The sequence below is a fragment of the Gymnodraco acuticeps genome, unplaced genomic scaffold (genome assembly GCF_902827175.1).
Source record: "Gymnodraco acuticeps unplaced genomic scaffold, fGymAcu1.1, whole genome shotgun sequence".
NCBI lineage: Eukaryota > Metazoa > Chordata > Actinopteri > Perciformes > Bathydraconidae > Gymnodraco > Gymnodraco acuticeps.
This window is the reverse complement of record NW_022989768.1, coordinates 1,768,085-1,794,403: the sequence shown is the minus strand read 5'-3', so window position 1 is coordinate 1,794,403 and position 26,319 is coordinate 1,768,085. Positions and strand designations below refer to the sequence as shown.

The 26,319-nt window shown below is 39.5% G+C and overlaps 1 protein-coding gene across 5 annotated transcripts in view; it reads right to left on the bottom strand.

Annotated features, from left to right (window-relative positions):
- The window catches only part of LOC117548142 (protein diaphanous homolog 3-like), a 182,841-nt gene that overhangs the window by 75,790 nt on the left and 80,732 nt on the right, over positions 1-26,319 (bottom strand). For all 5 annotated transcript variants that reach the window (XM_034219218.1, XM_034219192.1, XM_034219210.1 and 2 more), the window contains 4 exons: positions 24,097-24,226; positions 17,283-17,407; positions 14,253-14,417; positions 6,933-7,068 (listed from right to left, as the gene is read on the bottom strand). In XM_034219218.1, coding sequence (XP_034075109.1) covers positions 6,933-7,068; positions 14,253-14,417; positions 17,283-17,407; positions 24,097-24,226 — 556 coding nt within the window. The remainder of the gene's footprint in view (positions 1-6,932; positions 7,069-14,252; positions 14,418-17,282; positions 17,408-24,096; positions 24,227-26,319) is intronic.

Genomic DNA, 26,319 nt, shown 5'->3' with positions numbered 1-26,319 from the left:
TCTCTCTCTCTCTCTCTCTCTCTCTGAGAAAGTAGTCAAGCCATTCTCTGGATGATGAATAATGATGTGCAAATGAATGACACGCACCACCATAACTACGTTAATAACCTTACTATGAATCATTCTCACATGGCTTTGCTGACTTTTCATGTTTTAGCAGTTGCACCATGCCAAGAAGAAGCACACATAAACCTAATCACGTGTGATAACCTTACACTCAGAGTAAGCCTATGAAATGATCCTTCACCCAACAGAACAGTTACCCACCCGGGGGGCCAGGACTTTGTTCCAGGTGATAACTAGGGTAGGAAAAAGTTAAAACAAAGTTACACTACATAACAATGATAACTTCTGGTTTTTCCTTAATGGTTTCTTGTTTATTTCCTGACATAATGTATAGTTTTACGCTTTAAGGCCTCAAAAAGGTGTTCAAAGTCAGTCAGTATGGGCACACACTGCCCACAGTATGATGGGGGGTTACAGGAAGATATAGTCTGTACTAAGATGTCACAAGCAGAACTTGTTGGCAATCAATGTATTCAGCAATCTGTTAAAGGCATTATTATTGAAACTTTACAATGTATAGTTCATCCACTCCATGGCAGGATGTTCTGATAGTACAGGGTTTTGGCAAACATTATTTCCGAGAAATGAATAAGAATTACAATGGGCAAATGACACCGTTAGGATAGGGAATCAAAATAATCTGAGTCAGTCAAATAAAGCCTTATCAGTTCATCATGACAGATAATGAAGTACATCTCTAACTAGTCAACATAACAAAAGATGCCACTTAAAAAGGGGTGACATTTGGAGTTCATTTTAAATTATGGACAATTAAACACAATTGTATTTCTAAAGTTAAAGTGGACCTATCATGCTATATTTGAAACATATATTGTAGGGCCATACCTATATAAAGTATATAAATATATATTTTCTTTCAAAATACCAAACAGATACTGCATTTTAGCCATGCCTCATTTCGCTCTATTTGCTCTTTTCAGCCCTGTTTTTGCAGGGGGCTGATTCTGTGAGCTGCAACTGACCACGCCCCCCTGCAGGAGAGAGGAGTTGGCAGTTACTTTGGCATTAGGGCAGGGATATCTAGATACTTTCCAAGGTTTGACATAATGAATTGTGCTACTTTTAAAGCAGGCAACAATGTTTTCAAATCTGTAATCAAAAAGCTCCTCAAAAACGCTATCGAAGCAGTTCCTGCTGTTGCTACGTTAGTTCCAACAGTAACAACGGACTCTTTTTCTTAGCGGATGCATGTCAATTTAAATCAATACATACACATTTTTAAAAAAAAATCATTTTCTAAATCCATAAAAGCATTTAAATTAATATTGGGAGTCATGTCGTTACTTTGTTGAGAATGTGGCCATGTAATAAGCGGGATAATGTGCAGCAACGCGGTCATTATGGGGAAAAGAACACCGACAGGCTGATCAGGAGCCCGACGCGAAGCGGAGGGATCTAGATCGGCACATTATCCCTTACATATGATTATATAGAGTCATTATTCATTTGTTTTAAAGCAGGAGGCGCAAACGCTTGCCTCGGGGAGGGAGAACAAGAGCCACAGCGGAGAATAAACATAAGGGCAACCATGGCAACCATGCAAGGGAAGTCTTCTTCGCTGCTTTTGTGGCAGACTACAGCGCCACTTACAGGCCTGGCATATGTACTACAGCGTCTCCAGTGCTTTTGAGCAGCAATGGCCGGCAGTGGCCCAACCTCTCATTCCCCTAATAGGTGGAGAATTGACCAATAGCCGTAGCGCCACCGTCCTGACGTCAGGACAGTGTTCAAATCTGGATCAGTCTGTATCAGATCAATCAATCAATCAATGTATCAGATCCGTTGCAGCCCCTTTTTTAGAGATTTGGGTATGGAGGAAAATAGAGAGGGTTATGTTTTCTGACACTTGGTGAGTTCCCTGGAACACCGGGGCACAAAAGTGCATTTTGCATGATAGGTCCCCTTTAAGTAGAAGCAAGCAGGTCTGGATCCAGACACCAAAATATAGCAGATTAAATAACATCAAACCAATTCAAACTAACTCTTTGAAGAGTAACTGCACCCACTCTGCACCAACAATCTGGCTCTCACTACAAACTAGTAGAGAGAAAACATTGCATCACTGATATACTGTGGCACAGCACCACGATACAAAACAGATGGGTTCAACAGAAGTATGAACAAGGTTCCGTCGATTTATTCACACTTTTCAGACCAAAGTGTTTTGACAATACATGGCTTTGTGTTGGGTCCCACATATTTATACACCTTGGAATACAAATGATGCGCACCCACAGCAACACAGGGAACCGTCTCATCTAAACCAGCTACAGTATATGAGCATCATGCTCAGGGGGAGAAACAGTTGTCTACCCCAGCCCCGGAGTCAACATGTAGTGTCATTGGGCAAGAAACTTAACCCAAAATTGCTGATAAAAGGGTCCCCAAATTAAATGTAATGATATAAGGGGGCAATATGTTGCCTTTAGTATTTATAGCTCATGATAACATACAGTAGCTTATACAATCTTCACATGTTCTTCCCCTATCTCTCTCTTTCTCACGCCCCTCCTATCCTTTTAGCATATTTGCATGCCGAGTTGCATCTCTAGCTGTTCTTTTATTTGACATCTTAATAGTTCATCGCTTGTAGCCATGTAGGGAATGTTAAATAAAGCTCTGATGTGTCATTTGTCGCTCCACAAATATTCCCACTTCCGGCCTACCCTGGGAGTTAATGCAACAGATTTGTCATACACAAGCCAGGCACAGCTAGAGGAGGAGGAAAAACACCTATTCAATCTGCATTTCAATCTCCATAGGGCTCTATGCAAATGGTGCAAGCTGATGCCTACCCTCTCTCAGACTGCCAGAACACATACAGATGACGAAGCCAGGCTGCATATGATTGTGTAGGCAGAAGCCCGGTATGTGGTACACAGAAGAGACCAATGGAAAGAGTAGGAAACTGGGAGAAGCTCATATTTCAGGAAAATATAAGTAGGCAAAGCTAAAAACCGACCTACATGCAGATACCTGCAGAAAGTAAAGGAGCTAAACATCCATTATGATCAGTTCCTCCAGGAAGCCCTCCCCCCTACCTACCACTGTGTCTTATTGGTGTGCCCTTCAGCATAATGTGGATATGCAGCCTCTCTGGGGCTTTTTAGGGAATTGATGGATAATCAGATGATTACACAGAAAATCTCCATTGAGGACAATCCTCCCTGACAAACAAAGAGAAAGCTCTTTAGTTAATAAATAGGCTGACAGACAGAGTGAAAGTGTGTGTGTGTGTGTGTGTGTGTGTGTGTGTGTGTGTGTGTGTGTGTGTGTGTGTGTGTGTGAGAGAGAGAGAAAGAGACGGAGAGAGAGTAAATCCTGTTCTGCGTCTGCAGCACAATGCCAAATCTCTATCATATTCATCCTGAAAATCTGTGTGTGTGTGTCATCCATTGCCAGAAACATCACTACCCGGGGATGTCATCGAGTTTGCCTTTAGCTTTATCTTAATTTGAGCGTATCTAAGTACATTTCAAGCTCTAGGCATATTTGTATAAGCCTTTCTGACAAATTTGGCGGAAGTTTATTCTCATGATTTTCATATTTCTGAACTAGTTTTTCTAAAAAATAAGTTTGCAAGAAACTCAACTCAACACACACGCAGAGGAAAGACATTGATGCTGTCAATTTGAGAGATTAACTAACTTCACACACAAACCATTAACATGTGCTAAGTATATACTGTACAGTGACGATATAAATGAAGTCCCTTTTCTTAGTTTACAACACAAATCAGAACAAAACTGCTCAGATTTTGCTTTGGATAGTGTTTGGTTCACTTCCGGGCATCAACCATGTTGTTTTTAAGCCAGTTTTGCGGGAAATTAAATTGTTTCCTCAGTCACAGTTTTTTTTTAAAATAATGCAGTAAGGTTCTGTTTTCAGGATTCCTCTACTGTCTAATGCATTCATTTTACTCTCCACCATCCAGGGCCTTCTGCAGTGAAGCTTAACCACAGCATGATGCTGCCAGCAACATGCTTCCTGCTGGGGATTTGTGTTTGTGTGTGGTGATACAGCAGATACTGCATTAATAATAGCAGACCATAGGGTAAACATGTATTTAAAAGGCACTGCACATCTTCCCCTCTGTCTCTCACACACACACACACATAGCATTTGTTGTATTTGTATGAATAAAATAAAGGGGAAAAAAGAGCACATTGATAGGGAAGTGATCCACATAAACAAATCTGACTTAAACTTGGATATCTTTGTTCATTATTCTAAAATGAAAGTTTATGTTACGAGTACAGTAGGAGCACCTTCTCCAAATATTATGTCTGCCAATGCAGAAACTGAGTCATGCATTGTGTTTTTATCTGCAGACCATTTACTCTCAATAAGTTGTAATAACCACAGCATGACAGAGGGTGACATACAGCTCATGCTAACGTATTGACACACATTACATAACTAGATCCCATAAATTATTTTCAATTTAGCATGCCTCATCATATGGATGAGTCCACCACTGTTTAACTCTGCTCATTGGCAAAGGATGATAATTGAGGGATGTCCAGGCGAGAGAGAAGGGAACAGGGAAAGGTTTGGATTATGATGTAGCTAAAAGAGACCTTGGTTTGGCTAGGTAGTGTGCCCACAGCAGTACTTTGTCCTGGATGGAGCATGGTGGTTCTCTACTTGAACTCTAACATGTACAGGAGTTCTCCACTGGCTGGCATAGTCCTGTTAGCTATAGATGCTAGCGCAGGGCTACGATTGCCAAGCTCCACTGCACTGGCAGCCATGGCTTTGGCATTGGAAAACGTTCTGGAGGCTGCACTGTTGAGCAAGTTAATGGCATTGGTAGTTCTCCAAAGGAGAAGGAAAAACACATATAAAACTACTGGCAGCCAGAACCAGATGCTCTGGCATAAGATAGATGCGTTATTTCCTTATAGTAATGTCTGAACCTGCTTTGTAAAAAAGAGTTATCATTCCAGCTACGTTATATCTGAGCACCAAAGCAATGGATAGCTTTAGAGAAAAACTTTTTTTAATACACTACCTAAAACAATTACTGACAAACCGTGCCAATTATATATATATATATATATATATATATATATATATATATATATATATATATATAAGTTCCCATCGGCGAAAACACGTGGGTTTGCTGTCCTGGCTCCAAGATGGTGGAATGAGCTCCCCATTGACATCAGGACAGCAGATAGCTTGCACATCTTCCGGCGCAAACTGAAAACTCATCTCTTTCGACTCCACTTCGAGCGTTAGAACTATTAACGAAGCACTTTTATACTAATAAAGGACTGGCTTATCTAAAGCCAGTTGAGTAGCACTTGAAATGTTTTGGCTCTATGAAACCTGATGTACTTATATGATTCTGTTTTCTTCAAGGTTGTGTCTCCCTGGTCGAATGTACTTATTGTAAGTCGCTTTGGATAAAAGCGTCAGCTAAATGCAATGTCATGTAATGTAATGTAATATATTTAGAAATTACTATTGAAAAGTACTACACGTCATTACACAATACAGGAATCTACAAGGAAACTGCTCTTTATTCTGCAACACTGCGTTGTGGGGGGACATATCGTATTGCTGTCCACAAACATGAGCCAGGATCAACTGTTCTGCTGGTTACCTCTACAATGTGATGCCAGAACCCTCCTTACAAGCCCCTAATCCATTAGATACAATTCTTGTAAGGGCTTGTTGACACAGTCTGAAATGTTAATTTTAATACATTTTAGTTATTGGTACCTTATTAAAATGTCCCGACTTGAGAGTGATTGCTTTTCTGCATATTTTGTGACTGATTTTTGAACTCAATTGATTAGGCCAGTAGATGTTTCTTTAGGCAGATCATTCTCAATGCATCATTTGGCTGCATTGCTATTACAACAGGCAGGTGGATAAAAACAATGTAGCTTGTTGCTTTAGTTCAAGACCTGTGCTGTTAAACATCTAATGTCAATATGTAATGTAATATGTATTAATATACATTGTGAGTGTAGACGTATTCAATTAATACAGAATTTTGAGGCTGTCTTTGAACCAACTGACCTGGATGAATTTCAGTAATCATCTATCCTGGTCATTTGTCATGTAACTTGTGATCTGACTTGCAGAGAAAGGTCAAGGTGAACGTCCGTACTTGGATCAATCAATCATAATACATTTTAATCTTAAGATCCAGACGTCTGTGACTAAAATCCTTCATCTGGTTAAATATAGTTAAACAAATTGTATAGCATTAAAGTTCAAGAAAGGATGGTTTTCGGAAAAAAAACTGTCTTTTCTTAAATTCCTGTATGTTTTCATATCGCAATATATATCGCAGGGGGTAAAAAAAATCGCAATGTCAGTTTTTTCCAATATCGTGCAGCCCTAATGTGAATATTACCTTCATAAGACAGAATACACAATACAGTGAGTTGCAATGTAGTGCAAGATAATGTGTGCTTTTCAAAAAGTAGTAAACTACATTTGAAAGATTAATTGGTCAGAAATAACAAGTTGAAACTAATCATTTAATGGAGATGTCATAGGAGTGACATATTCTTTAAAACACTTTTTTGACATTATCTTTCAATCGGGCAACCAGTAATTTTGTATTCAATTATTTCAAGCAATACTTAACTGCTTGCCAATCAATCACATATAAACACAAATGACTTTGTGAGTTTTAACTTTCTAAAAGAAAACTGAATTGTGAGAAAAAAGGTATCTCCTATAATTCATTAAAATGGTGCTTATGTTTGCCTGATAAATGACAGCCATTGTCTTTGATTGATCTCTTGCACCATGTGTATCTCTGTAAAGGGCTTGACGATGCATGAGTTGACTGGCAAAGAAGAATGAACGATCTCTACCTCCATTGACTTCCAGCAGCCTCCTCTTCTTCTGCTGTCTCTCTTGCTTCTCACGCTCAGCTTTCTCCTTCGCTGCACGTGCTCTCCTCTGCTTCTCCTCCGTTTCTCTCCGCTTCAGGTTATCCTTTAGAGCTTGCTGTGGGGAGAGGGAGGAAGTAAGATGAGCAAAGACAGAAATAAAGAAGAAACAAGACCAATTGCTAACTGGGGTTAATTACAGTAGTACAGAGCCTGTCAAAGGCAGAGGCAGCTGTCAAACACTAAAGACATCATTATCAGGCACCATTAAGTCAGATGAAGCTTCCAAGCTGGATATCAGCCTGGTCTTGCCAGACACAAAACGACTTGACGAAGATGAATTCAGACACCAGAACAACAGAGGGTCTGCGAGGTGAGCCACCTGGGCGCTATGTGCTTTCGGTTGTCACTTTTACCTCTTTATCCCCGTTTCAAATGTACAGCGTCTTTTCAATTTTTTGGCCATAATCTTTCCTCATGTAATGTATTTTTGATGACCCAAAAATGATTGGGGTAGAGTTTTTAGCATTGCATGTTATTTATTGTTTAAATTTAATTATTGTACTGAAAGAGCGAGCAGTATATGTTGCTATAAGGCATTGCTGGTTGATATTTTTTAAGTCCTGAAAAATAAATGGCTTTTCCTATTGCTGACCTGGTGAAGCCAATATGTATATTTTTTCAAGTCAAAAAAATAAAAGTGTGTCGTAAAACTGTGAAGTAACACATTTATTTGTGTGAAACGCTCAATGAACTACATCTCTGGTCTCGCACACGTCACCAACACCAAGATGGCCGTCACGTTGGCACATTTCACCTCTTTCTTTCAGAATGAGGCGAAAAGTATTAAAAGAGGTGAAAATCACTACAAGTCTGGGCATGTTGAGAGATGTACATACGAAAAAGGGGAGTTAGTCGGTTCCGTAAGAGCCAGCATGCGGGACCGTCTTTACAAGGTTTCGGTGAGTAACACGAGTGTAATGTGTAACGTTAATGACATCACTTACGCGACTCTGGGATTTGTAGTCTTTCTAGTTTCGTATTTTTCATAGTCTTATATTTCAACAGTTTTACGACAAACTGTGACTTTTTTTACATGGAAATTATTTTTTAAATTGACAATCATCATATGTGTAATTCATGGCACAATTCAAACGGGATCGAAAGATAATCTTTCTCTCCCCACTGACTTCAATACATCATTTTTCTGAAATAAGGTCCCATGGGGCGGAAGTACATGTAGAAGGGCGGGACTTTTCCTCTCTATTATGCCTGCCTGCTTTATTGTTGGTATACTATCTACAATACATCCAACACTGTGGGTACCGGCTCTATAATCCCTTTGCTGCAGGGTTGTTAAACTCATACCATAGTGTCGATAGCTCAATAATGCCACAGCCAAGAGACAAACTGCATATGGTTGAATAGAGTGCTAGCATGATTGGTATCCAGATCAATAGCCAGTCACTTAAATAAAAGGAGTCTGGGCTTTTATCAAACACCCAACTCCTCCCCCTCGTCTCCCCTCCTCTTGCTTTATTCACACACCCCAGCTTGACAGGCGGGTCAGTAGAAGAATAGTAATGCCACCAACATTAATGGATCCCAATAAATACACACTCACTACAAAAATATACGGTGTAGTACTTGAAAAAAGACAGTGGCACGATAAAGACAGGCAGTCACTTACTGAGCCCCACTGAAAGACGGTTATTAAGTCTGCGTACAAGTGACCAGGGGACTCTCTTGTACCTGCCACTGTAGGAGACTGATGTAAATAATGTACGATTTGGTAATTGTGCAATTTAGCACCCCTGCAGAGTTCAATTCCCTTGTGCACTTCAGTCATAAATATGTATAGGTGTACACACATGCATTTCTTATGATATTGCTTATGATCTGAAACTAGTTGAAAGCTTTGATTACAGCCAAAGCACGTGCAAAAACACAAGACAAAGTAAGCCTGCAAATGCGACTAACCGGCTATATTGCCTGCCCTAGCTAACTAGCGGTATTAGCTAAAGTTAGAAGCAGGTATTGGTTAGAGTTACTTTAGCTTTCTGTCCATTAGGAAACACAATAACAATGAGTCAAAACCAGAAGACTTTTTCACCAAATAAAGCAAGTTGATTATAGTCTATACCTCCTGGCATTAACACAGGCACCACTCCCCCGATTACAAGTCAGTATAGCATCATACTTATGAAGCTGTTATGTCAAGGTTAGACAGTTACATACTGTTTTTCTTCAACCCAGAAAATAGCTGGTCACCTTAGTTGAATAACTAACGCCAAGCCAATTTAAATATGGAGATATGAAAACTCAAATGAACAATAGGTGTTTAACAGTATACTATATTCACAGTATCCCGTATCCTCTTGGTTCATGTAAAGCTGCATAATAAGAAGTCAAAATCCCTCCTATGCTCCATGTTTGCTATCAAATGCTGCACATCCGCACGCTGTGACCTTGATCTTTTACTGGAGAGAATATTCTGTTCTTATTCATGCAGACCACAGTGACATTTCATTTTGTTGGCAGCTTACCAGACATATTAAAGACAACATTTATCTGAGCGCTCTCACGTAAAAAGAGAATAGAAGCTAACGAAACTGGTGTGTGCCACTCAACAGGCTTATAGAAAATCAAAAGAAGAGGAGAGCGCTGAAGAAAGTTGAATACCAAATGGCTGTTCACAGCTCTTTTAAAAAATATATAAAACCAACTCCTCCACAAAATGTACTTTGATTTAATGTAATGAAACTGTGAGTTGCTCCTGGCAACCACTGATTCACAAATTAGTACATTCTTAATGGGCATCCACTTTGGTACATTATGGACAGAAAGAATGAAGAAAATAAGGGAAGTACAAAAGTACTGACACATAATACATTTCCAATAAACAACAATTAAGTTATCCCTGATTAGTGTTCAGCGGAGGTGGACGTTTAATGTGAACATGGTCAAACGTCTGACAGGCCTTCCCCTCTTCACTATCAAGCAGCGCTCTGATTAAAAAGTCAAATTTGATTAGCATAGCAGAATGTAAACGTACTTGCACTATAACAACCAAACAGAGCCATCGCTACCCTCGTCACAGACTATTTTCAAAATAACTGATTACAACAGCCTCAAAGATTGGATTATCCATTCAATTTAACATCTATATTTTTGTAAACTTTAAAATAAAGTAAGTTTTTATAATGTTATGCAACTAGTTAGACATGTTGGCAAATAATGAACAGCTAACATGGCTTTAGACTCTACTCTCTTAAGAAGATGGTCTATCTTCTTAAGAGAGTAGAGTCTAAAGCCATGTTAGCTGTTTTGTAAAGCTATACAGTGACAATATGGTGCTTTGAAGCTACTAATAACACCAGCATCTTAACATGCTCATAGTGACAATGATGTTAACATGCTGAGGTTTACATTGTTCCCAATCATAGTTTAGCGTGTTGGCATGTGAACAAAGCGTTACACAAAGTAGAATTGAGGATGATGGGAAAGTCAGTAGTATTGCAGGAATGTGTAGCCATTAACCAAATTAATGATGGTAGTTATGAATCAAAATGTAACCAGAGGAGACCATACACATTGAGTAATTAGATCAGAAAAGTAATCAGGCACCATCATTTGAGGATTATATTTGTTTGTACACAGTTTTGGGCTAATATATCAAGTAGAAGTTGAGATATTGCACTGAAAAAGTACAACGCTGGTGGCGCATGATAAAATGTCAATGGACCACCAAAAGTCGTAAGGATAAGTCCTTTAGGGGCTTTATATATTTCATCAAGTGTCATGCCAATCCAATCAATAGACAGCCAATGTCAACCTAATGGCAGTGTAAGAGGAAAAGTCAGGGCACCAGAGTCAGTCAAGTTCAACACATTGAGACCATGATGACTGTCTGCAGAAAGTGTCATGACAACCCAAGTCAAAGTTTGATTTAATTCAGTCTGGTCTGCAATGGCAGACTGTCTGACCGACAAACCCATGGACATTTCCATGCCAGGTTCAATACTATCAAAGCAACAAAAAAAAGGAATGGCAGGTGGTTTCCATGATATAGCTATGCAGATACACTGAAGAGCTCTGTAGAGGCAAAGAGTACATCTAATTTCAAACCCGACCCTTTACTGCTGCCAGCAGCGGGAAAACAATGATGAGTCAATAACGGGTCAATACAACAAGTGGGCCTGTTTAAGAGAGGATCACTCTTAAACTACACAAATAGAATAGAACAGTAAATCACATCCAAACATCGCTGTTAAAACCAAACAAAAGGGCCATTCTATCTTCTTAAATGACACAACCAACTAACACTATTAGACTGATCAAAGACAAAAGTAGTCAGCGTGGACACAACTGAGTATAAAACTGTTAATTAAAGCCGAGGTAAGGCTGGTGTTGTTTGTTTTAAATCTGAATTATTAATCTAAAATATACGTATCCATCATTTCCAACATTGAAGGCAATCCTTTTTCTACTGAAAATAATAAACTATACATTTTGATACTGACAGTGAAAAGTCTGAAACTACAAAAAGAAGAAGAGTCATGTGATCTTTGCCTTATGACAAAGCATCCATTTTCACTGTAATGTAGAGTTGAAGGATGGAAAGAGAGAGAGAACCAGCTATCTGAGGAAATTGCTCTCCACTCTCCTTCATCACTACAGGTCTGCTTCCCCCCTCCTCTTCCTCTCCTGGATGTCCGCCATTAGACACGCTCAATTGGATTCCTGTCAGATGTGCGGCCTCGCCCTGGGTCTCCTTCCTACGGGTGACTGAGCATGCTGTACGTACGTGTGTGTGTGTGTGTGTTGTATACACGGGTGTGTGTCCGTATTTGTGAGTGAAAAAGCTAAGCAGCTCTCCCTATAAAAATTGGTAACAGAAAATGACACACCACAGACACACACACACACACACAGACACCAACACACACACACACACACACACACACACACACACACACACACACACACACACACACACACACACACACACACACACACACACACACACACACACACACACACACACACACACACACACACACACACACACACACACACACACACACACACACACACACACACACACACACACACACACACACACACACACACACACACACACACACACACACACACACACACACACACACACACACACACACACACACACACACACACACACACACACACACACACACACACACACACACACACACACACAGCTCAAGGCTTAGTTTGCCTCAGACAGCACACACCTATTAGCATGGGCCTTGGCACAGCAAGGTAAATGCTGACACAGATTTGACCGAGAGGTCACGGAGCGGAGATTTATTGCATGCCTACGCTCATTGACCTAGCCTTGGCTTCTCCCACGATATGTCTGTCTGAAGTGACCATTTGAATGAATTGCTGACCTATCGCAGTGAAATAAATAGCTACCTTTGGAGTTTTGAACATATAATGCTAGTCTTTATAACACTTGGATTGTTCACCTTTCACTGGCCCAGTCATTAACTGTTATGTTTGGGCGGAACATAAACACTACAGCAGAACTCAAGCCTAAACTATGGAGCTGAAATAAAAAGGGATTAGAGCTGCACAATGAGTAAATATTCTGCCAATCGCATATCAACTAGATGATTCTCATTAATATCAACTGGCATTAAACAAATGCATGAAACATATTGAGTTTGGTAACATTCAGTCTCGGTCTGATTCATCTCGGAACACAACCAGTGATTAACTGTGTTTTGGATACTAGTGAGGAAAGTAATCACCCCAGAGAAGTCATGGGATGAGTAGAATAGGGAAACAAATATGAAAAGGGAAAGCATCTGGGAACCTTTGTTGTGTGATTGCCTGTTTCTTCGAGCCTATGAAGATTGTGTAGATACTACAGTGACTTTAGCTTCAGGTATGATACAGTATATCATTATATGTGACAACTAAGTGTTAGTATGTGAATTTGACCAAAACATAAGAGAGACTGAATGATGAGACATTTCCAGCCTTCTGTGGCCATAAAAATAGATAACTAAAATGATGATCCAAATACCTTTTGAAATTACATTTTAAAATAATAATCTCATTTGTCAAATATATTTGAGAATTTGGCAAACTCATAATGTAAGTTGTGCAGTTTATTGTAAAGCTTCACAGCTGTAGCTTTGAGTAAAGTTGCTCATGTAAAAGCTTCACTCTGTTAATGTGGTTTTCTTTTGGGTAGCAGTTGGCTTTATCATGGGACATTATCATTTTAACCAGTGGATCATGTCGGGAAAGCCTAAAAAAATACTGATCTTCTAAAGATTATTTTAGTGGTAAGGCATCTGGTCTGAAAAGTGGCTATTGTCAGATCCACTAGAGAATATATGTTGTACAGTATGCATACCATGTCTGCATTAGACGCACCACAAGAACCACCCTAGCTGAACATATTAATGTGCAGTTGTCTCTATGGTTTTGCACTACAATAAATGTAAAAGCATAACTGGTGAAAAAGAGGCATGAAATCAATTGTGTGTGTGAGGTACATGTTAAGTGGGGGGCAGGGCGGGGACTTTAGTAGGCTAATTAGCTACTATTATCTGTAGCACCCAGTGGCCTGTGCCACTAATCCTGCTGATTAAACACAGTGGGTCTCCACAGCTCTGCAGCTCTCAGTAGCCAGACTGATAAGGCCACAGAGCCCAGGGATGACATAAATGTCTGGCTGAGACTGGACTACAGAGGACTGGCACTGTTCTGCTTCGCTTTATACCACAGGGGTCTGATGTACAATCACACAAAGACGTTGAGGATTGGTCTTTACCAGCCAATAAGTAAATATTAAAATAGTTTAAAAATAAAACATGTTCATAATTGTATTATGGTTAAAGGTTATATAATGTCACTGCTGATACATACTGTAGGAAGTAAAGCAGAATAACACAAAGTATTTTTTGATCACGTTTTTAAATGGTATTTTGCAACACCGGTCCACATGAATTGCCACTCCAAGATCTTTAAAAAAGTGTAGTTGTTTTTAGGTGCCAGAAGTAAATTGCCTACACATTCATGTAAACATCACTAGCAACACATGATTACGCTGAATTAAGCATATTCTTTCTGTATTCGTGCACTGCCAATCCCACTGGAATCATCTCAACAACGATAACCCAGCAAAATTCAATGTAATGTGAACATAAACAGTAATATGTTAATATTCCCTTCCACACACAAGTTCAGAAAATAATTTTGAATGCTTTTACTATAGGTCAATCTGCGGCACAGTATACTCACAGTGAACATGGCACGGAAGTTGCTGAGATCAGTGAACAGCTCCTCCACAGAGGTCTTCTTGGGATCAATGGCAAAGTACTCCAGCATGTTGTGATACAGCGTCTCCATGTTGCCGTGCATTATCACCAGCTTGTCATACTGCACCCTGGCAACCTTTCCGAAGCTGTGGATGTTGTGGTCAAGGTCACATCTATGTCACAACAATTGTTAAATAAATGTTCGAGAAAATAAACTATTCCCAATTTAACTGCATAACATGTAAAAAAAACGAAAAGACAAACAGAAAGCATTTTAAGCCGGGAGGCATCATTTCAGAAGCGAACTGTGATGTTGGCGTGAGGATCTCTGATACTGTCAGTCAGGTTAATACTACAGTGTGTTGACTGCTATGACCCCTGCAACATTTTGTTTATATCTGGCTGCAAATTGTGATGGTTTATTTGACATACACAATACTAAATTAAAATAATATATAAAAAACTAAGCTTTTGATGCATGCGAACATTTAATTTGGGTTGGAATCAGTTTGATTCATGCTGCTTCTTTAAACATGTCTTGGTAACTCTCTTTGCAAATCAATGAAAAAATAAAATGTGTCCCTAACCAGCAGTCCTGCTAATAACCCCCAACAACCTTGTGTCGTGGAAGATAAGAAGCAAAAGTGTCTCTGTGTGTGTGGTTTGGCAATTACGTGGGCAGCCTCTTTGGCTCCTATTGAGCACCTTTATTACAGCTCAATTGGTGGAGCCATTTGACGTCGGGCCTCAGTTGAATCTGGCTGGGGAGGGGACTACCTATTCACAGCTGGGTAAATGCAGTTCAATAGGCAGTGCTCCCAGATTGACTTGTCAGTAATATCGTTTCAAGCCAGAGGCTCAGAGAAAGAGGCATGAGGAAAGCCTGAGCAGGTGATGGAAAGCAAGAGAGGAAGAAAAGAAGAAATAGCCAAGAGCCACAGTTGATCAGTATCATGGGGTGCAAAATGTCTCACCTCCCTCCTGTTCCCGCTCTCGCTTTTTCCCTATTCCAGAGAAATCAGTGGTCAACTACAGCTCACTTTCAAGAATTTCTGTTCAATCTTGCTTTGTTACTGATCCTTCACTGTTACTACACCCCCCCCCCCCCCCCCCCCCACCTATGCCATCATATTTCCATCTCCCTTTCTTCAGTTTCTCTCATGCTCCAATATGACACCTATACAATCTTAGCTCACAAATATTACACAAGACCAATGACACAGTAACTGTACACTCGAGTGGAGCTTGAAGCGATAATGGAATTCTCAATGTCTCCAAATTGACAGTCCAGGCTTCTCATGAGTTGCTGTGACTTGGATGCGGGTTGGAGTAATGAGTGTTGCAAACATTATTAATCAGCTGCAGGTGAAGCCATTACAGTTTAAAATGTGATTTTTTAAAGATACTTTTTAAGCAGGAACTGAAAGAATACAACGGGAAATGTCCTTTCCTTTGATATGGTACTTACAGCTAAATGAATACAAACCTGCAGAGTAATTTTCCGTTATGGTCAGAATACGTTAATTTGAGATTGAAGACAGTTTTTCATGTCAAATGTCACTTAAGAGCACCTTCATACAAACTGGGCTTGCCAATATGGATTTTAAAACTTTTTTTTGGTGATGCTTTTGCAAACAAAAGCCTATTGCAGAATTGACTTTAATATTCAATTTTGAAAAAAACCTTGGGACAGTGTTCAGTTTGATGTTTGCAAATGGATGGCCTTGGTGTGAATATGACATCTGAGCAGAAAGACATCCTCATCAAATATGTTATGGTGACACAGTAAAGCCCTGAGGAGTGTGAGTGAAAGTGAATGTGTCAAGGTGACTTTTGGTTATAGGCTTAAAGCAAGATTTCAGATTTCATTTTCAAATTTGATGGAGTTTTGAATCACTACTGTACATCACATTTTGTGCAAGGCACCTGGAAGTAGAAAGAAAAGCAGTGAAAGAGAGCTGTCAAATCCATTCTCAGTGAACCTTTCTGTGCACTCAAGTTCTCTGCTAACTACTGCAGCATAAGCCATCAGTGCCCCAGCCTCAAGGCTATTGATCAAAACTACATGAAGGAGATACAGGGTGTATTATTGAACACACACTTACACACCAGGTATGAGACAGGCCTGTCAACCTGATCTATCTCAAAGGACAGTAAATAATTAACACTGCTGCCAAACAAATATGGACAGCTGTCAACAACGAAACCTAAGAGAAATTGTGTATTTACGCGTTTGTTAATTAGGGAATGTGTTTAACAATCAACTGACAATTGAATAAAACATTAAATGTCTTTTGTTTTTTTCTCTAGCAACGACTGATGTAGTGAACGAGAAAGAGAGTGACAGTAAGACGAAGGATGCTCTCCTTCGTCCCAGTTCTCCTCTCAGTGTAGTACCCTTCAAGAGAGCTGATAGGGGTACTGGTATAAAAACTTGACTATGGAATGGGATGCCACTCATGACACTCTTCACTTCATCAACGGTGAACAAAATGTGCATATGGGATCAGAGTGCGGGAGGACCACCTTGCCTCTATTTATGTATTGTTCTAACAGTTAAAATAGATATCTCTACTGTTTCTTTTATTGAGAGATTCTCAATGGGTTGTGAACAGTCCTTCTGTTTAAACAGTTTTGAAGGTTTTATTTTGAGGGAGATTGGTAGAGTCACGGCTTATCCACTTATCATTACAACATTTCCTATCGAAAATTGCAGTAGTGGTAGGGAGGCCAGGTTCAAGGTAATGGGAACACAGCATATTTCATTATGTAAAAGGTAAAGGAAATAAGTTTAACTAAATGATTAGCCAAAGACCTGCACACCACAAATTCAGTTATGTGGTAAAAACCGTATTTGCCAACCTATGGAGCACCACAGTGTTAAATATAAACATTCAAACTCCAATTCCCAAAACATTTTTATATTGTTCTATGTCTTTGTTTAATTCATTACAGTTAACTCATGAATAATGCCCCGAACTGGTGTGTGAACGCATGCGTGTGAAAAGGATATAGCCATTTTAGTGAAGAACATGTCGTTGGGGTCATCGGGGGAGGAGAAAGTCTCCAGGTCTCTCTCCAGCTGCAGCAGCTGCCTCTCCATCTGCCTGAGGCTCTTTTCCAGATTCTCTGCTGACACTGACACACACACACCCACGTATATCAAGACACACACACACACACGCACATTCATAACATCACACAGAAACACACCCACATGTCAAGGAACTGTGAAGAAAGACAACAACTCAATTACAGGTAGAATCAAGAGCATTATTATTTTGAGGCTCTAAAAGTATCAGAGAAAAACAACATACAGAAAAAAAGAACTGGGAAAGAGCGAGAGGCGCCAGCTCAATTGCAAAGCATGGTTATTGTGGGTTCACACAGTGCCAGCAACACCTTGGGAATAAACAATATCTGAGGAAAAAATAAACATCAAGTGAAGGTACGTTCAATACCTATCTCTTTGTTATTGTTTCCTCCAATATGCTCATGCTTTATGTGTAGCCAATTAAATACATACAATAATACTATGCCCTTCTTGACTTACATCTTGCAGTGAATGCAAATACCTGCCATGTTTGCTTACATGTTTTTGAAGTAGGAACACGGCTGTTGAACAAGAAATATTTCTCTGTCCTTCATCTTTTGTCTTTAGAATTATTAACAGGGGCCTTGATCATGCAGGTGGGAGGGCAGGGGAACACTGAGCCTAACTTTCTGTTAAGTTGGTCATGGCTGACACGTTAAGCTAGTCACTGAATATAGCATATGGCTTAAATTACCCTGATTAGACCCTGCTTAACAAAAAGGCATAAGCTGCTTATTTTTAAGTAGTTTCAAATGTCCCTTGATCCTAATACATGCTTTACGAAAAGAAAAAAAAAATAGAAAACTTCAATGAAGCTAAGCTCCTGACTGAATTTATAGCATAAAACCCATTTACTGATGGGAACAAACTGTCTGGGGCAAACACACACCCACTTGTGCGTTATGACATATTTAATACAAAAACAATCTAGTAAAAAAATCTGCAATAGCTTTAGATTCTAATAAAAAAAAGTTTTGTGTAGTGAGAGTACTGTCTTTTCAGTGAAGCTGAGCTTGTAAATGCACGTACAAACCCACACAAGTCATTCAGCTGGCTGAGAGGAAAAGTCAGGTGGCACTTTTCATGAAGCTGTCACTCGTGATTGAGAAAAAAGACACGGCAATAACAACTTCTTCATACTGTAAAAAGTTTACTACAGTCCATCTACTACGTCTCTACCTGACAAATGGTTATCACTTCAGTTTTCTCTACTCACTGCACGTTTTACTTTGTCCCCAAAGTCCTATTGTTACCCTTTCTGCTCTCCTTCTCTGTCTTTCAGCACTGGCATTAATAGTTAACAGTCAGGCGAAGGCAAAGGAAATGCCATAGCACACTGTTCTTTAAAAACAAACCTATCCCAGAGGACATTGGAACCAGTGATGTCTCAACCAGAGCAGTATCCAGAAAGCAACTGCACTGCCTAGATTGTTGCTGCTGGATTGAGTTGTATTTTGGTAAGAAGTTTAGGTGAAAATAAATGCGAAGAATCTTTAAGTAGGGGTCAGTAGGAATGTCCAGTCAGATGAAGATTGATTTGTCTTCAAGGAACACCATTCTTACTGCCATTACAGACATAGAATAATGTTGTGGATCTGATAAAAAATAAATAAAAATGATTGAACAATCAATTAATGTTAAAATAAACCTTGGCCTTTATCAACTTACTATAAATAACTGACCAAATTACTTTTGTTTAACCCTTATATTTGTACCTGTGATGCTAATTGGTTAAAATGGGCAACTAAATTGTGTCTTGAATAGTTGTAATAAACACTAGACTACAGTTGGAGCAGCAGGTGTTTTGCAGATTGAAATCTAGACCAACAAAAATAAAATTGCTTATATTTCATCAAAGATTAACAAGTTGATTCAGTTCTTTGACAGATGCACTTTGTTCTGAATACAAATCATAATTTTGTATTTAATTTATCAGGTTTACCGAATTGTATGTTCTTCAAAATAATAATATTTTTAAAACAAAATGTCGCTGCAGAGGGATTTACATGTTGTTAACTGTGGAGCCATCATTTGTCGTGATAGGTGCATTTATTAAGAGAGCTTTTATGTGACTATATGAGAAACTACTCTAAGCTGCCATTATGGCCACGTATGTCTCTTGTTGAAGAGATAATTCATCCCAAAAGATTGCCTGGCTAACTAATGCTTATAAATAAAAATGTCTTTATGAGACCACATCGGCAACCACTTAATTATGATTCATACTTTCTACAGTAATGTACTGCATGACATGTGCTGTAAGGAAAAGGGAGCTGTTTAGAGAAATGAAATGTCCTGCCTTTTAATGAATCAAGTCAGTCACACATTAGCAGCACTCAATACACCTCAGTAAACCTTTCTACTAGTAACGTAATAGTAACATGTCTGCCAGAGAGACATTGCTGTGGATTTGGAGATACATTTCTGTATAACTTGTATACGATTGTTAGTTCTGTATCAGAAAACCAAACGGAAATCTGCTGTCTAGATCAGGGGGTCCCAAACTTTTCAGCCCGCGACCCCCAAAATAACAGTGCCAGAGACTGGCGACCCCTGTCAACCGAGAAGGTTATCGCCTCTTGAGAGACATGATTTGGATTCTGTCAACACTCTTTAAAACCATAAATCTTTGACTAAATCATTAATTATTTCCTTATATCTGACCAATGCCCAGTCAAATTAGTATGATAGATTAACTTGTCCAAACTATTATTCTAGCAAACAATCAGAAACTGACACTTCACCTATTCTATCATTTCCATTTAAATCTCTGTCGGTTTTTCTTGAAAGCATTCTGCCTAAGCAACAGTTGAAATCTGCTGAGGAGACATGGGCAGCGTGCAGAAGTGGAAGGAGGCCAAGCCGGCAGCCGATGTTAATGGAAATTATTAAAGCCCAGTGATGCACTGACTGAGATGCAGAAGAGGGATCCCCCCTCTTCTGCATTTGTTTACTATCCAAACTGAAAGCTTTTGGTGATGAGGCTCCCCAAGGTGGAGGGGCACATGAGGAAGAAAAGACATGCAGGTTACAGAAATTGAGGCATATGCTTCTGGAGAAAATCTGTCTGGGACTCATCAGGAGTATAGCAGCTGGAATATTTTGTTAAACACAGAAAAATGTAATTTAAAACAGATGACGCTGATGGTCTTTATAAACACACATCTGTCACAAACAACTTAGGAATTGTGGTATAATTGCTCTGTGGTGCGGTGACGAGCAGAGATGGAGTTTCATGGTGGTCTCAGTGGCCACCTTATTTCTGCTTTCTCTTTCTGTGTTAGAGGCTGAGTGATTGTTATGAGCAATGGTGCTGGAATGCCACTGTGGTCCAGAGGGGTCGCAGACAGATATAGGATGTTTTGGAGGAATAATAATTGGATTATTTGTAGAGGTCAAATCCCTCATTGACATCCTTTTATTACTCTGCCAACCTGCTGTGCTATAAATGAGACTGAGTGGAGCACACGACCATACATACTCACTCACAACAGCACCGCTACACACAAATCTCCACTATAGATCATCCTATGATGTATGGAAATTAAGAGACTGAAAAAAAAAGCAGGTCTGCCTTCTGAGGCCAGAGCCTGACAGACAAGTGCGACTAAATTGATGGTGCCAGAGGCTGGAAACTGGAGACTTGTAATTGAAGAAGTCATGACACTAACTCTCATCGGGCTGAGCACCTAATACATACTAAAAGAGCATGAAGGTCAGTGAATTGCAAGTTGTAGTGTGGACTGCTTTCACTGTATACTTTTAACCTGAGGCTGGTCAAACTACAAGTAGAAAACTAATGCTTTAACCACATATTAAAGAAACATCTCAATATGGCTGATTCTCCACATTACTTCTTAATGACTCCTTGGGCCACAGGCCTTGAACAGAAACTGAACCAAAACACCTTTTCCGCCTTTGCAATATGAAATGTATGCAGACATGTCTATTTAGTATTACACATAGCTTTCCAACTCAGCAGTGTGTCTTCTACTGAAAGGTGGTATTTGAACATGTAAGAGCTGAAGTAGCCTGTTAGAGCACATTCATGTCTCTGTCTTTTTCTGACTTGAACATCAAGCTCAGAACCAAGTACAACGCGACAAACCACATGTATTGCCCAAACCTGACTGCTGTGTATTGTGAGGGTGTTTGGGATGAAGGACAAAAGAAGTAGGAGCAAGAGAGAAAGCGGAAATAGAGCATGACTGATATAACAAAAAACGGACAGAGATAGAGTCAGAGAAAGAAAGATAGAGAAAGTCACAGGGAGATATTGACAGACATAAAAAGAGACAGATAGATACATATAGAATGAAAGACAGTCACAGCACACAAGGACTGCTTCTCAATGTCAAGAAAATGATTGTAATACTGAAAAGAAGAGAGAGGAGCAGAAATTAGAAGACAGACACAAAGGAACTCTGAACTAAGCTCCAGTTTTGCTTCCATGAGAGACGCCGGGGTTGGTGATGGGGGGAACGAAAGCTGTGTCACATACAGTCAAAAGACAGCGGCTTCTGCAACAGCAGCGCAAATCATTACTGCTACCTCTATCAAACCTTGTTTTCATGCTCAAGTAAGCTCTTTGGTTAGCGTCTATAGATGTAACACATCCCTTTCAGTGTGACTCCAGGCCTCCCGAATGGCTGTCAGACCTGATGAAAAGGAAGCCACACATGGTTTACAAAGAGAAAATGGGATTTGTGCGTCTGAATACTAGATACGAAGAGATGAGACACTTAGTGTATGCATCTAATAATGGCCAAGGCGCACAGGGAAAGACGAAGATAGAGAGAGGGTAAAACATATATAGATACAAAAATATACTCAGTGTGTGGCCATCATGTACAGAGGTGGAAAAAGCTTGAAGACAGATCCAGGGTTTGTGCTCTCTATTGATCTGGCCCTTTCACTTATGAGTCATGGCCATGGGCTTGTGAACACAGTTGGGAAGAAAATGAAACACTCAACAGGAGCATCATTATCCGCAGATTATAAGAGCACCAACAAAACCAGGAGGGGTCCTTATGAGGAAGAGTCCAAACAATAGTCACATATTTCATCCTCAGTCTGTTTTTCTTCTCCTCACTCTTCCCTTCAATCCCTCCTGCTGGAAATTGAGCAGTGGGTAAAATCATCTTTGCAGCAACAGAAACATGCTGTGACAGTGCACACACTGCTGCTTGCTGCTTCCTCCTGAGAGTTGCCCATGGCAATATGAACAAAGAATATAAGAGAGTCTGAGCTGACCACCCGGTCTGTCCCTGTCTGTTTGTGACCTTTTCCATACAATGTTCCCAACACTGACCATACTCAGAGCCATGTGGGAGCGTCTGTCAATGCGTGACTGTTAGCATGATCTCGCAGCTAATTAAAAGGAAAACAGTAACTGATGTAAAGCCACACAAAAGTCTTAACTACTGTACATAAAAACTCTTGAATATATTGTTATTCATCTTAGCAGTATTCATGACCTGAAGTATTCTCTTGAAAGATAAAAGTTATATCTCTTGTCATTGTGCAACAGAAAAAGATTAATGTTGGTATCAAACCGCAGTGCAGAATCGCAGAGTGTAGCATAGATCAAACATTGAACTGGTAAAATACACTGCATGTTTACAGAATCAACAAGCATCTAAAACATGAATAATCTCCAGAGAGTAACACAAGTAGAAAGGTAAGAAGAAACCTCAAAGTAAGACAAAGGAATACGGAAGAAGAATGCTCAATTTCTGTCGAGGTAAGAACATCGAATAGAAGCCAGCCTGCTTTTCATTAAGCTCTCTATAGCACATGTATAATGCCTAGATCTATCATTACTGTTCAAGTGCAATCATGAAAAGCAAGCAAAGAAAATAACATCTAATACAAATTGTTTATTTGTGTTAAAACATTATAAATTAATAGAAATGATGATGTACACTAACTGACTTTATTCTTGTGATGGATTGAATCATTTTGTTTATGTGCAGTCTTTGCTCTAAGGTTTCTTTGGATGTGCTCAGGTAAACATTCTTTATTTAGTCTGTTCGAGTTGAAATTACGCAATGTAATCATGAGATAAGGTTCATGCTATCAGTGGTTTATAAGGCTGGACATCCCACACAGCTCATTATTTTTTCATTAGGCTCACCTTTCCCATCATGTACCATTACAATTTCCAGTATCATCACTATTGTTTATGTCAGGCCAATTTGCCTAATGGCCAACATAAAACAAGCGGCCAAAGCATCCTTTCAAAATATCTAAAATATTCAGTTATAATAGCTTGTTTAGTTGCCTTAACAACATGTGGAAGAGAAAATAAAACAAGCTTTTCTTCATTTAACTCAAAGCTAAAGAGAATGGCTTTTTCTTTCAGACAGAGAGAAGGGGTAAGTGTCTTGTTTGTTTGCCTTTTGCTTGCTCAAAGAATAGTCTAACTATTTTATTTTTAATTATATCTTGTAAGACCAGTTGGTAAAACACCGGGATGTTGACAGGAAGGAGATAGAACTCCCTGCGAATTTAATTTGACACCAGCAGGCCAGAAAACCAAAATAACAGCAATAATCACACTGTGATAACATCTCCCAGACAGCAGGTGGTAGAGGAAATGATAAAATTATCAAGAAGTGTGGTTGTTACTTGATAATTAGAGTGGGGATCATTGTATGCTTAATCATTTGTAATAAAACCTCATACGAAGTGTTCATTGTGTAGGTTTGAACATATGTGTTATAATGTATACCTCTGCTAGATCGGTCTACATGGTCCAGGTCTTCAACAAACGAGATCACATCTGGAAACTCCTCCTCACATACTTGCGCCAGGAAATGGAGTAATGTGGTTGTTTGGTCCGCTGACTTAGTATCCTTTAGCTGTAATACAAAAAAAAATACACAAATATATAAAATAAACACATAAACCTGTAACAGTAACAACATAAATATATATATATATATTTTATTTCACTTTATCTTGTCTCAATACTCTATAAAAGTGCTTATTCTGGGGACAAGCTGATTGCATTTTTTTTTTGCACTTGCACCTTAGACTAACCCTAACCCTTGCCTTGTTTTTTAAAATGTCTAAGGCTAACAGCGGGGGTGCGTTGTCTCGACAGCTGCTGGCAGTCTGCCAGAGTGGCGGTGCTACACTGTAGGGAACTACAGACAAGGTAAACAAACCCGCGCTGTAGCCTGTAGACGGCGTGTTGTTGCTGGTATTAAAGAGTAGGGACCCCACAAGGATCTAACTGGACTGAAGTGACATTTGCAAGTACATTTATATGTTGCTAATGTTCTCCAGCTGAGCAGATCTAGCCTGCAATATTTTGTTAGCAGTGCACCTTCCCCCGGTGAATGTGTTTGGTCACTTGTTCAACATGCAATGGTGCAACAACAGATGTGTTTATGTTGCAGGCAAGATAAGGAGACTTCAGCAGGAAAACGTATGTGGGTTTTTGTTCAGAGTCTGTGGCACTGTAGCATAGCAGGCAGCTATCTAGCTCACTGTATCTTTCTGATTATAGAAAAATGACCTCTTTATTCAAGATTTGATTGCCTATATGGAAATAATGTCTCCATACATGTATATGAAAACGGGAGCAGTATTATTTATCATTATTAAACAAAAAGAATAATGAAAAAAAATGTCTCTGTTTTATTTTTCAAAATAGAATACTACTATCACTATATATATATATATATATATATATATATGCTGTAACAGACACATATCTTTCTGCAACAGTCAAAAAGAGATTGCGTTCTATAACAGATTGGTGTCTCTGTGCTTCATTCAGCTACCATAATCCCTTTCAGTAGTTTGCAGAGGATTCTAAAGATGGTTTAATGTCTCGTGCAGCAGAGTAGACACATATTCACAATGAAATGACCTCTCCTGTTCTTTGTGCCTCTCTCGTTCCCCTCAAAAAGAAACCATTTTTCAATTTCTCTGATACATTTCCATCATCTCTGTTTTGCAGTCCAATTCAAAGATGTCTCAATATCCCAGCCAAACATCCCTCCTGTGGTGTGCGTTGCTGTGTATCTCTCTAGGTGATCTATTGGTAGACAGCAGCATGCTCAGCCCTGCTGGGTTTAATCATGTTTGTATTATCTCTTCTAATCAAACATTCTCATCTCTCTTTTCATTTCCGTTCTCCCATTTTTTTTTTTTTAAATCTTCAAGTGCTGGCTCACAAAAGGTCCCTCTCTGAATTTAGATGGATGGTAATCATAGTTGACAATGTAAACATTTAGCTTTTTCCAGATGGGCCGGGTGCAATTTTCCTGTGCTGTGGAATGTGCCGTGGAATTAAGTTGTCAAACTCAGGGGCAGGCACAAAGGTGATGTTTTCCTCTGCATATCATGTCTCTGACATTGACGCACATCTTAGTCCCACCACATACCGGCATGACGATAAGCAAGAAACACTGGAACAGCAGCTTAACAGTGCGAACATACAAAACATATTCCTTCATAGACTGTTATTAATTGACTAAATAAGTGCCACGCTAATTAAACTAATCCATCATGTGTATGAATGCAAGTTTGTGTACGTACATACACAGGTGTTTATGAGCATTAGCACCCAAGTATAACAGGGCAGAGAGGTGGCAGTGATGAATGGCTGCAGTGGTTGTTACTGTGGAAACTGCAATGAGTGTGTGCCAACAGCTGTAATCTAACCGCTGGAGAAGTCTCCACTTTAAGGATTACACTCTGTTCTCCCCTTAACTGTCATACGGGAAAACGTACTGTTCAGTCCTCTTGCCACATAACATCTAAAAGGTACATTTCTTTTCTATTTTTCTGCCACACGAAGCCCAGTTTGTCCTGCAGGGTGTGAGAGCTTTCAAAGGGATACACGCCGTAGCCTCAGTTATCTAGTCAGAGCAGAATAAGAATAAAGCGCTCCCTGGGTTTGGCTGCTTTGATAGATTTTAGTAGATTAAGAAGAAAAAAG